This window comes from Pteropus medius, unplaced genomic scaffold, assembly GCF_902729225.1.
Source record: "Pteropus medius unplaced genomic scaffold, Ma_sr-lr_union100, whole genome shotgun sequence".
NCBI lineage: Eukaryota > Metazoa > Chordata > Mammalia > Chiroptera > Pteropodidae > Pteropus > Pteropus medius.
This window is the reverse complement of record NW_024342469.1, coordinates 6,087,353-6,100,196: the sequence shown is the minus strand read 5'-3', so window position 1 is coordinate 6,100,196 and position 12,844 is coordinate 6,087,353. Positions and strand designations below refer to the sequence as shown.

Sequence of the window (12,844 nt, the reverse complement as noted above, 5' to 3'; positions counted from 1 at the left end):
CAATTTCGACCTTAGCTCTACATGTTGACTCCATCCTGTAATAACTTTAAGATAAAGGCATACTGTTCTTTTTATTTGCTTGCTTTCCTCTGCAGTTTGGGTAAATTAGGCCTGAACATCACACAACAGAATTCATCCTTGTTGGCAGCGATTTTCACTTAGGAGTGATTTTCACTCCTAAGTTTTTATTTATTCTCATCATTCATTTAAAAAGCAAACAACAAAAACCGAAGTAAACTCAACAATAAGCAACTACTGAGCATGATATTTGAATTACATTAGAAAGCTTTTAACTCTCTCCAAAGCTTTTAACTCTCTCCGTAGATGCTGGCTTGGGGGTTTCCTTGGGGAACACTAACAACTTTGCCACCTCCTCAAGTACCAATTTACCCAAGGCCAAACACAGCGGAATCCTGTAATGTGTAGGAATGTGAAAGCACGCTGGCGAGGCCCTCCTCTGCAAAACTGTGTTGTCTCACGCCGCGCACTTTATTTAAGCATTTTCCTCCATCGTTACATTTTTGCTTTTTTCCATTTTTACAGTACCTTTAGCACATTACGTTTTTGCTTTTTTCTATAATTACATTATTTTTCAGGCAAGGTTTAAACGTGGTCTTTCATTAAGCTGGTCTATTGGGGGTAGGTAAAAAGAAATGCCCTAAAATATCCTTAGGTCCCAAATGAGTTCCGAAAAATAATTCGAGGCTCCTTTGGTGACAGTGATACCTGGTAGGGGCGTGTTGACACGTGGTGGGCAAGAAATGAATTTAGGTCCGGTCTTAAAACGTCTTCCCACTGCTGTGATTTTTGTTTTCCGATTATCAAAATAATATACGTTCATTGTCAAAAAACTAAATTTTTTCGACTGAGAAAAAGGGAACAACTCGTAATCAATGTGATTTTTGGATGTACACCGTTCCTTTTGGGAAAGCGATGGAGGGGAGAGAAGCCGCATTAGATCTCTGGCCCAGAACACCGGGCGGCGGGGTACCTCGGACTGGTGGATTCAACAAGGGTTCAAAAAAACCGGCCGCCCAAGGGCCCGGGGCGCAGGACCATCCCCACAGAGCTCCTTTTCGGCCACCTGCGCGGTGACTTGACGCCTTGTCCGGCGTAGCTCCCGGGATCCCCTCAATCCTCAGTTCCCACCGGCCCCCTACGCAGAGACCCAACCCAGACACCTTTCCCCGTAAGTGTCCACCGACTGAAAATAGATGGCGAATCCACCCCCGACCCCCCTTCAAATCCTCCCCTTTAAAAGGAGCCACCGGGTGACGCCGGGGGAGTTTGCGGAAGCGCCGACCGCGTTGGGGCCTTGGGCGGATCCCGTGATTGCAAGCGGCCCCGCCCCCGGGTCCTCTTCCCCCATTGTGTGAGCGGCTCCGGCCAAGGCCCCGCCCCCTGGCCACCTCCCTCCGGAGGCCCAACCCCTCCTTTTTTTCACCCCCTGTCTATTTCCGCCCAAGGCCACAGCTCCGTGGGTGAGATTCGGCAGAGGGAAGAAACAACAGCCGCCATCTTGTTTGTGTGCTAGGCTGGGGGGGAGAGAGGGCGAGAGGGAGCGGGCGAGAGTGGGCAAGCGGGACGCCGGGCTGAGTGCGAACTGCGGGAGCGAGAGTGCGGAGGGGAGCCGGGCCGGAGAGAGGCGGCAGGGGCTGAGACAGTGGCAGGGGGCCCGGGGCGCACGGGCTGAGGCGACCCCCAGCCCCCTCCTGCCCGCACACACCCCCACCGCGGCCCGGGAGCCGGGCCGGCGTCGACGCCTAGGGGGGACCATTACATAACCCCGCGCCCCGCGGCGCCTTCGCCCGCCGCCGAGGGCGGCCCCGAGCGGAGCCCCGGGGGGGCGGGCGCTCCCGGCACCTGGCCACCGGGGGTGGGGGCCGGAGCGGCGGCCGTATTTATTTATTTTCCGCGGGAGAGGAGGGCGAAAAGAGCGCGGCGCGAGGGGAGGCCGCCTGCGCCGCCCGGCGGAGCGGGGCCTCGTCGGTGGACTCGGACTCGGAGTCGGCGCGGGCGGGCGGCGCTCTTCGGCCCGGCCCCCTCGGCCCTGTGGGCCGGCGAGCTCCGCGCCGGGCGTCTGCGCCGCGCCTCCGCCGCCCGCCGCGCGATGTAAGGCGGCGGCGCCAGCCTGGCTCTCGGCTCGGGCGAGCTCTCTGCGGCCATTAGGGGCCGGTGCGGCGGCGGCGCGGAGCGCGGCGGCAGGAGGCGGGTTCGGAGGGTGGGGGCGCAGGTCCGGGAGGGGGCACCGGGAGGAGGTGAGTGTGTCTCGTCGCCTCCTCCTCTCCCCCCTTTTCGCCCCCGCCTCCTTGTGGCGATGAGAAGGAGGAGGACAGCGCCGAGGAGGAAGAGGCTGATGGCGGCGGCGGAGCTCCGAGAGACCTCGGCAGGGCAGGGGCCGGCCGTGGCGGACCGGGGACTGCGCCTCTAGAGCCGCGAGTTCTCGGGAATTCGCCGCAGCGGACGCGCTCGGCGGATCTGTGTTCCTGTGCCCTCCTCCGGGCTTGGGCTCAGGCCCGGCCCCTCGCACTCAGCCCTACCTTTCTATCGAGTCCGCATCCCTCTTCTGCCACCGCGACCCGGCGAAGAGAAAAAGGAACTCCCTCCCCCCCTTTCGGGGGCCGGCGGAGCCCCCCAAGCCCACCCCAGGGAGCGGGGCGGGGACCCCGGTCTGAAGAAGAGATTTCCCGAGTATTCTCGTTTTCTTCGCCTCTATCTCCGAAAGAATTAAAAATGGCCGAGAATGTGGTGGAACCGGGGCCGCCTTCAGCCAAGCGGCCTAAACTCTCATCTCCGGCCCTTTCGGCGTCGGCCAGCGATGGCACAGGTTAGTCTCGGGAGCCCTCTCCTTCCACATCCCCTTTAATCTTTTCTGCTCGGTTCACCTTTATTCTTCCATATTTTCTACCTTTTTCTCTCTCCCTACTTCTCTCTCTTGATTAATTTTAAAGGTGTTTGAATGAGCTGGTCGAAGACGTCCAGTAGTCCAACCATTTTCTTTGCTTCCCAATACATTCGTTGCAACATTATGTCATATCGATGTGTGTTCTGGAATTAGAGCTCTTGAGGGGTGCTATAGAAATGGCCTTTATTGTTGATCCCATGCAGTTTAATTTTGGAAATGCCAATGCATTTGTGTAAGGGCTTTTTAAGCTATTTTACTCTTAATTTTTTTGTTGTTGATAAATGAGGAATTGCCAGTCCTTTCTCCTTGGTTGCACTTAACTCTATTTCCTCTACTTTCCACTCGAGATTTTCTCTGCTTTGCACAAGATATTCTGTTGAGGTTGAGGGTGTAAAATAATCTTTGTTTTCTTTATTTGTGTGTATGTGATCCAGGATATCAGGCATGACGTGAGGTTTAACGTCAAACCTGAAATTTGGCTTGAATTATTTCACCTACCATTCCTAGTTTGGGTCCCCCCCCCCTCCTTATTTGCTGAATCAATATGGAGCGCAGTTCATTTTACATCTTCCATTTCTTTGGTATGAGACCAAAATGTCTGAAACTCTGGGTTTTCAGGTTGAGGAGAGCCAGGGGCATTTTCTTTGCAGTTTGTAGTCACTTTCTCGGGGGGGGGCGGGGGTGAAAAGAGAACTGATTTTGTGGAGTTGTGTGCTTGCAAATCAGGGTAAGAAATTATAAAGAGTCCCGGTCATGAACTGCAAACACAAACTGATCGTACAGAAGTTTAAAATGTGCAATAGGTTTTGTATTTGTGTGTTTTAGCTTTTATATGCTTTAAATGTTTTTGGAGATTTCAGTTTTAAAAGCTTTGCGAATTCTTCACTCAGTTGTAGATTAGCCCTCTCACAAGAGATATCCAGGGACACTTCCTTCCATATCCCTTTCTTACAGTTAGTTTGGTGCTATTCTGATGGCCACCGACCTTCTCTTTCACTGTTGTAGTTGTTTGAGGTGCCAGGATAATGAAGAGGAAGAATGGCTGGCCATCTGACAGTCCACAAGATGTTCCCCCTTACTACGGAGCATCTCTTTAACTCCCCAAGAACAGGCTCAACGTCATCCTTCCATCTGCCAGTAAGAGTGCTTAATGGAGTTAAATGAACCCTTTGAGTTTGTAGAGAGCTTCTAAGCACGTTTCTAAGTAGGCTTCATTTTATTTAAAGGGTGAAATTTTAAGAATATGGGAAATGCTTTCATTTCTTGGCTTCTGTAAGAAAGGTGTATCTTGAATTTAAGGTAACCTGCAAAAATTGAGGATTTTTGCAGAGCGCCTCTACTTCAGGCTTGTAACATTGGCAGTGTGTGAACTTTGATCTCTCCTGATTCCTTGAAGTTTCTGTAGTCTTCAGGGATTTTTTTTTTTAAATCTGTCTCTTTTTTTTCCTTCAGAATTCATGCACATGTTTTCATCTGTAGATTTTTGGGTGGTTTCTTTAGTTTTTGTATAATGTGGTCATGCATTTTACATTTGCGTTAGCCAGTGACTTGGGATATTTTAGAGAAAACTTCTTTAACATGCATTATTTTGATGACTCCTTACTTGAGCAGCTTAGCTTGGTTTGGAGTAATAGTAATGCAAGGCCTGAAGGAAGGCTGTGTTCTCCTGTTCAAACACCTCTGTTCAGGTGCACTACTGCATTCTCCATACTTGATCTGTGTACTTGGTAACTTTATCTAACTCATTTAGTAGCATCTCACTTAATACACAAAAACTGTTTCCCTACTTGAAATATCCTAAATGTATCAAGTGGGTTTTTATTTAAAAAAATAAAAATAAAAATACTAAACCTTGAGATTAACTCACTCTTAGTACTAAGAATTTATCTTAGTTACCTTTCTCTAAATTTTGTAGTGAAAGTTGATTCTCCCCTGCCCCCATTAGGATTCTACTCTAGGAATTCTTTGGTGTTTTTAATCCTAATGGGTCTGAGTTTTTTTGTTGGGGGTTGCGGAGGAAAGTGTAAAGAAAATACTGTCCCCCCGTGAACTTACTTCAAGTTGGGCACTGTACATTTTGAATTTTTTTTTTTTTACAACCAGTAGTGGGTAGTAAGTATGCAGGCAGCTTTTAACAGAGAGACTTCACTTTTTAAAACTTTAAATTTCAAATTTGTAACTTCTGTATACTTTTGAGTCACCTGGGTATTTTATAAATGTAAATAAGTTGTTCCATGGTATTTGGTTGTGAATTTTATCTTGAACTGCTAAAAATTATGCCAAAAATAAGATCCCAGAAACACTTTTTTTAATGATTGAGGCTTACAATTTTAGTAGTGTAAGCATACCTACCAATAAATAGTGTTTGTGCCAGTTTTATAGGAGAGAAAACTAGAATCCAATTGAGTTGATATGCTAAAGTGTTACAAAACAAATTAGTGTTTAAATTCCAAGTTCTGAATTTCTAAGGTTAGCCACTGTTGCAAAATAAAAATGACTATTGAAAGATTTTTCTAAAAACTTTCCTGGTTGATTCAAATAACTTGAATTCATGTGTTGAAATGAGAGAAAGTTATTTTTTAGCTTTCGCATTTTTATGTTCCTGTTTCAATAGTTGTACTTGATTCATTGAAAATTTTAACTTAGTATGGTTAGGTCAAAACTATTGGATAAATCAAACGACTCCCCCCCCCAAAAAAAAAAAAACCACAAAAACCACAAACATCATAAAAGCCGTTTGTAAAAAAAATTCGGTAACATTATTGACCAGAAAAGTTAACAGGTAAGTCTGGAAGTATTTCTTGAATTTATTTCTGATAATAACCTGAGTGATGGGAATGATGAGGCTATGTTGCCTCCATTGCACACTAGACATGTTTTGTCACTACTTTGTAAACACTTAATGCTATATGCGCTGGAAGAACAGACTCTGGAGAGGTAGGTGACAGCAACAGCACTAGGATCTGGCATGCTAAATAGGTAAAGGTCCTTCTGGTCTTGGTACAGTTTTGTGGTCCTACTATGTACTTATGTGTCAGAATTGGCTTAGATTTTACACCTGTCCATTTTAAAGGCACAAGGCAGCTAGTATGTAAAATATACCTCCATTTTAACAACTAGATTAATATGCACAATAAAGAAGTGGTGAAGATTTTTTAAATGTCAATTTTACTTTCTCAAAACACTTTATATCTTAGTGGTTTATCATCCTAACCAGAGTATTTTTGGCGAAGGCTTTCTTTTTTTAGTTCTTAAACATGTGCTACTGTGTTTTAATTTTACTTTTTACACATTAGAGTTCTGCTTCTGGAGTTTTTCAGTTAATGGCTACTTGACCCAGTGAGGGATTACTGACTTCAGTGTTAAAATTAAAGTACAAAACATCTTACCAAATGCCTTTATTCTCAAGGCTTTGTAAGTTCAATTATAGGGCTTCAGGAAGGCTATCTGTGGTTGATAGTGACTTTTGTTAAGTTGTATAAATCTTGTATGTGTTACAGTATGGGTGCCCTTTCCCACCAGGAGTTCATGTTCTGTTGCAGAGGTAAGAAATGTATTGGCATGGGGAGGGAGAAAAGAGTTTCTGCCTGGGTTGCCTCCTGGCATTATTTTCTGTTTTATTTTGCTTTCCTGCCTTCTCCTTAGTCTGTTTTATAAAAAGGGTGTGTGGGGTGGAATTAAAACAATAAATTGAGAATTGGTGCGCAGTGGTGTTTGTAGGGACGTTAGTGGTAAATAGGAAAGGAAAAAAAGAGTAGGAAGAGTGTTGCAGATACACGTGGGAGTGTAAAGTATTTCTTCCTGGTATATTTACAAAAGCAATTCAGGAGTTATTCTGCCAAACACCCAGCAGTTAATGGAAAAATAAGACATGCTGCTTTTGTGTGTGTTTCCTCCTTTGAGAATTTTTGAAGTTGAATTTTTCAGTTTGTCAAACATTAGAGAAATTAATGAGCAAGTTTAAAACTTACACCAAGTATAAAATTTTTACACACTGAATTTTGCACATGATTTTTTCATGTGATGGATGGTAGTTTTCTTGTGAAATTTTAATGGGAAATTTTTTACTGCTCAGTTCTCAAAAAAGCTTTAAGAGAATATTGAGGTGTTCGGCCTCTTCTGAACAATTTGGATATCGTTTGTTTTTAGATGTAAATCTTTTTAAATAAATGCCCCAAAGGACAATTAGGAGTGATTTAGCTGGGTGAGTGTGAGAGAAAGAGTAAAATTAAAACTACTGAAAAAAAGTGAGTGATCAGGAGATTGGGTTTTAGAGTCAGAACCACTGGAGTTCAGATCCCAGACCTGCCTTTATTAACTGTGAACCCTGGGCCAATTCCTTAACCTCTGTGTCTCAGCTTTGTCACCTATTGTACCCACCTTACAAGATTGTGATAAGGAATAAATGAGAATTCTCTTTATCAAAAATGCCTAAGATAGTGCTTGCTGCAGCATAGTATGTGCTCATTAAGTGTTAACTCTTTTTAACCTTACTTTTAAATAAACACCAAAAAAGAGCAGTGGTAGATTTTTAAATGAATATTTAGAGACTGGAAAAAGTGAAAGCCAAGTGCATGAAGTTCAGAATAGTCTTAGAAGGTGCAGAGTTAGCCTATACATCATCTACTCAAAGATTAAGTTTTTTGAGAGTATAAAATATGGCAGCAGAGTTTAAAATAAGAATGAAAGTACTATATTGTCTTAGGCTGTCTCGTGCGTGTAAGTAATTCAAATGAAAATCAATTTTTAAGGCATAATGAGAAACCAGAAAGCAGATTGTTCTTATTGGAAATGCTCAAGTTAAGAATGGCTTTTTGCTAATAGTGTGGTTGAACACTATATTTTCTATTTTGTATTCACTTATCTGGGTCTTAAAAGACCTTATGAAAGGAAGGAAAGTAGAAGGAGCAGTGCAATGCTTTTCAGTTTCTTTTGACTACATCCACGTAAGAACTACATTTTGCATGGAAAACCAGAGACCCTCTCTCAGCAAGTGAACAAACAGTACTTACCCTTACTATTTGTAATATAATCTGATATTTTCTGTTGTATTTTGTTTTTAAAGTGCTGGTTGTAAACGACTGTATTGAGTTCATGCCCCACTATTGGCTTGAAACCTATAGTTTGAAAAAATAATGGCTTACGAGAGTTGACAAGCAAGCAGTTGTCCTGTATTAGACCAACATCTTCTGTATGCTAGGTATTTTTCTTCAGTACAGGGAGAACTCTGGTAATCCAGACAGCATAGCCCCCTCCTTTGTGGAGTATATAGATAAGGGGAGGAGAACAGCGGTCAAGTCTTATGTGACCAGCATTGTATCTGAGAAATACAGTGTATATTGAGAGAAACGGGGAGAACCTAACTTGTAGTTACTGTTACTCTGGTGGCTGTCTTTGAGGAATTGACATCTGAATTTGGAATCTGAAAGATAGATACAGGATTAGTAAGAGTGAACTCAGGCTGGGAAAAGGGGAGTAGACCTGTTGAGGGATCCTTGTCAGTTCTTTCTGGCTAGCGGAGGTAACGAGATGTGACTGTAGAGGTGAGCAGGGGGACGGCCGTTGATACAGAGTTTGTAATGCTTATTGGAGTTTAAACTTTCCATTTTAGCTCTTTTAAATAGATGGGGCAGAATTGTACCTTAGATGATTGAAGCGAGGAATTATTTGGAAAAGAACAGGAAAAAAATATGAAGCTGGGAGACCAGTGATACGGCTGTGTTAGGATTCCAGCTGCGATGAAGGTGACCTGTATTGGTAGATGGAAAGCAGTGAAAAAATTTGAGGGAAGGTGATAGCCAACAGAATTTGCCAATTAGATGTTAGGATATTGCGATGGAGTAATCGAGGATAATTCCCACCTTTCAAATAAGGGCAGCTAGGTTGCTGAGGATGCCATTTACTACAATAGCAACATGCGAAAAGAAGTATTTGCGTATGGATGGGACGGGGGGGGGGGGGGGAGTTGTGACAGGTTAAATTTTGGACATTTTGAAGTTGTGTGATTCTCCTCAATGGAGTAGTCATTGTTTCCACTTGGTGTGCCTTCCTCTCATTTCAGCCAACAAACATTGACTACCCACCAACTCTTAGGCACTTGGAATGTAAAGATTTGAATCAAGTTGCAGTTTCTGTTCTCAAAGCCTTTAGGATCTGGTGGGGTTGGTATACTTGTTCGCACCATTTTCCCATAAGTTATACTCAAGTTTGGTTTTTTTTTTTTTACATGTTCCGGATAAAGGCAGAAAATAGAAATTTTTTCTAACAGGGTGGGTTTGGCGTATTGGGTGAAAATATGATAAAGAAAATGTGTATTTGAATGAGGGTAGGAAAGCTTGAGGGTAACTTTCATAGAAGTAGGGAGAGTTGTATGTTTCAGGTGGAACAAATACAAGTGGTTCTGGTGTGACTGGAACACAGACCGTATGGTGTACTGTTTTCATGGGAGACAGATAGAAAAGGATGTTGGGGTCCTGTTATGTATGAAAAGACAGATAAGCTGAGGAATTTGACATTTATCTTACCATCAGATAAAAATATGAACAGGAGAGTGGCGTGATCAGGAAAAAGAGATAAACTCTGGTGACATTATATAGGATCATTAGCAAGGAGAGAACCTAATGGCAGGAAGACCAAGTATATGTCATTTATCTCTTGAAATGTATTTATTTTCTTTGGAAGTTTTTGGTATTATAAAGTGAATTGTTTATTTTTTTAAGACCCAAGTTTTGTTAACTAGTTGTCATAAATGTAGAAAACAGATAACTCAAAAACCTTTCATGCTTTCCTTTTTCTTGACAGATATGTAATTTTTAGGAGGCTTTTTTTTCTTTTTAAGAGATAGTATAATAGCTTCATTTTCCAGGATCCACTATAGGCCAGGGGATCCCCAACCCCTAGGCTGCAGACAAGTCTGTGGAACCGGGACACACGGCAGGAGGTGAGCTGCAGGTAAACCAGCGAAGCTTCATCTGTATTTGCCGCCGCTCCCCAGCTCCACCTCAGATCGTCAGGCATTAGATTCTCATAGGAGCACCGGTCCCTGGTGCCAAAAGGTTGGGGACCACTGTGTTATAGCACTACATTTCTGTTTAAATTTTGAGACCCAGCTTAAATGTGTTAAGGTTGAGAGTCAACCTCAAGTCAGTCACTTCCCAAACTGTGGGTAGACCTTTTAATGTCATGGTTGCAGAACAGTTTTAAGAGTGCATATTTTGAAATTTGCTGCACTTTTATTCTTTGACTATCAGATTTCAAAATTCAGCAACTGCCAACATGCGTAGCTAGCTGTGTGATCCTGTATAACCTAATATTGATTATCATTTGATGCAAATTTGTATATAACTCAGGTTGTTTCCAGCTGTTTTGGAAATTGTTATGAGTCTCATCTGTCTGCAGCATGGACATATCATTTAATTTGTGTTCCTTTAAGTAGTTTTAGGTGTCTCTGCACCTTTTTTTCCTCGTGAGGTGGGCTGTTTAGATTAATTCTGCTTCTACAATATAAAGATACTATTTTTAAATAGATTACTGAATGAACATTAGAAAAGTCGTTTTACCTGATAAATTGATGCAGTTTACAAAATTGTCTCATTTTAAAGGCTACACTGTTTTAAAATGTGCCTTTAAGCACCCAAAATAGCTGAGTTAATGTAAGAGCGCCCCAAATCAATAAGAACGAGATCTGTGAGATTGTTTCAGTGTCTAGCCAGACTGTTACCAAAATTCTTAAAGTTACGTAGATTTGATTTTTCAACTCCATCCTTTTATTTATTTACTTTTAATCCCAAATCCCTCACCTGGAACTGCTAGGGGTTCTGAGTGTTATGATTTCTGCCAGCCTCATCACTCACTTTGCTCCCCCTACTTTGAATTTCTTCAGTTGCTGGAGACTAACTGAGCTGTAGGTTGTTCACATCCTATTCTCTTTCTCCCCATTCTTAACCTGTCCAGTGCCTGCTTATCCTCTGGCTTCACCACTGGTTAGATGAAAGAAAGGTTTTGAGAGCTGAAATGTTCATTTTTACAAAAGCATTTTAATGCCAGTGAAAACTAAGTGAAAAGAGGAGAATCAATGGAGGGATTCTGTCTTCTAAGTGGATACTTAAGTGACCAATTTTAGGATAATATGGGTATTTTGCTTAATGTATACAGTTTAAGAGCAGAACTGACTTTTATTTAACTTTTAATTTACCTGAAGTACAAAAATAAGCCTGTTTAGTCAACAAATAATATATAACTGAAAGAGATACTATTATGTAGTAGAATTATATTTTCAGTTAAAATTATTTCAATTTTAAGTTGTTTTGCATCCTAGTTAATAACTTTAAAAACTTTATATTCACAGATTCAGTGTTTGGTATTATATCGTTAACTCTTAACTTCATTTCTGTATTTCATGGTGGGCAGTATTTGTCTAGTTTGTCATGTGTTATGGAAGTGTCTTGATCTTTTGATTTATGGAAGGCTAAGTAAGCTGAGTATTTATTTTATAAGATTATTTGGCTAAATCTGCTATGAGGACCACAGCAATATATGAGATACCAAGGGTGACCTACAGAATCAGTGTGTAATAAAAAGGATGTTTTGACTCAACACTACATATTTAACTTAAATTTGTTTTTGTTTAGATTTGTTATATTTCTAATTCACGGTCTATTGAATGTATTACGCTAAACTTTTCAAATAAGATTTAAATCTGCCCTGTCAGTCACATTTTGTTTATATCACTGTGTTTGGACTGAATGTACACTCAGCTAAAGAATCATTTTACTTGGAGTCATTTTGTATTTGAGCATCATTAAATGTATATGGGAACTTATCAACCAACTGATAGAAGTAGCCTCCTCATAATGTTGATTGGTTGGTATTTTAGAAAGTAAGCAGGAAATGTCTTACTGGACATATGGCTAGGGTTATGGTTAAGGTAGTGTGATTTCATTCATTTCATCAATTATGTGTGATGCTCTTTTGTAATATTTGCCACAGGATACTTTAATGGTAATACAATAAATTTCAGATTTATAAATTTCTAATCAAAGGGAAAGGGGTAAGGAGTAAGCAAGTTTACATATCTTAAGAGCTCACCTTAATATATCTAGAAAAAACAGTTGGTATCATGTTACCTTCTACTTCTCAGTCCACTGCAGTCTGGCTTTTGCTCTTTACAACTCCACTGAACTGCTCTTAACTAAATTACTAAATATATCTTTTATCTACATAATATCCTATTATCTCCTCTCTGGAGCATTGGACACTACTAACATTTCCTTCTTGGAACCTGGTTTCCAGGACAGTATTCCGAGTGGAAGGGCTGGGAAATGTTGGGTTTGAACATCCTTTGCTGGTTAAGCTCATTGTCCCCTTTAATGTGTGATGGTGATTTGAGCTCCACATTTCTCTCACATTTGCTATGTATTCCTCTGATTGCCCACCTGGATAACTGTAGCACTGTACTCTTTGGTTGTCCAAGCCAGAAACTTAGAAGTCATCCTTCTTTATTTTCTCTTAATCCTCTACCTGCAGTCAGAAAAAAAGAGTTCTTTTGACTGGCCTCTTTGATGCCTGTGCTCCCTTAGTACTTCTGCTCCCAGGTTAAGTGCTAGAGCTAGCTTTGGTGGTTTCTCTAGCAGCAGCCTCCTAACCAGACTCCCTGATTCTAGACTTGTCTGCCCAATTCACTCTTCATTCTGTTTGCCTGAGTGAGCTCTAATAAATGCACATTTGTTCAGATCATATTTCTACTTAAAATTCTTCAGTAGACCAATTTTCTCTCTAGAATAAAAATCTCAAACTATTATGTTACAGGAATCTTTAGATTGCTGCTTATATTTGTTGAACATTTAAATTTTATTCAGCTAACCTGAACTAATCCCTGTGGAGGGCAAATCGAGATGGGGGCCTAAGAAGATTTATTTGAACCTTTTTTTTTTTTTTTTT

General features: G+C 41.7%; 1 protein-coding gene across 3 annotated transcripts in view; it reads left to right on the top strand.

Moving 5' to 3' along the window:
- Positions 1 to 1,520: 1,520 nt before the first annotated feature.
- The window catches only part of EP300 (EP300 lysine acetyltransferase), a 69,092-nt gene continuing 57,768 nt past the window's right edge, over positions 1,521 to 12,844 (top strand). Inside the window, exons 1-2 of one of the 3 annotated variants that reach the window (XM_039863365.1) lie at positions 2,218 to 2,827; positions 6,406 to 6,449. In XM_039863365.1, coding sequence (XP_039719299.1) covers positions 6,407 to 6,449 — 43 coding nt within the window. In that variant the 5' untranslated portion in view covers positions 2,218 to 2,827; position 6,406. Of the gene's footprint in view, positions 2,828 to 3,910; positions 4,043 to 6,405; positions 6,450 to 12,844 lie in introns of all 3 variants that reach the window. The other 2 variants (XM_039863366.1, XM_039863364.1) reach the window with 2 other exon arrangements.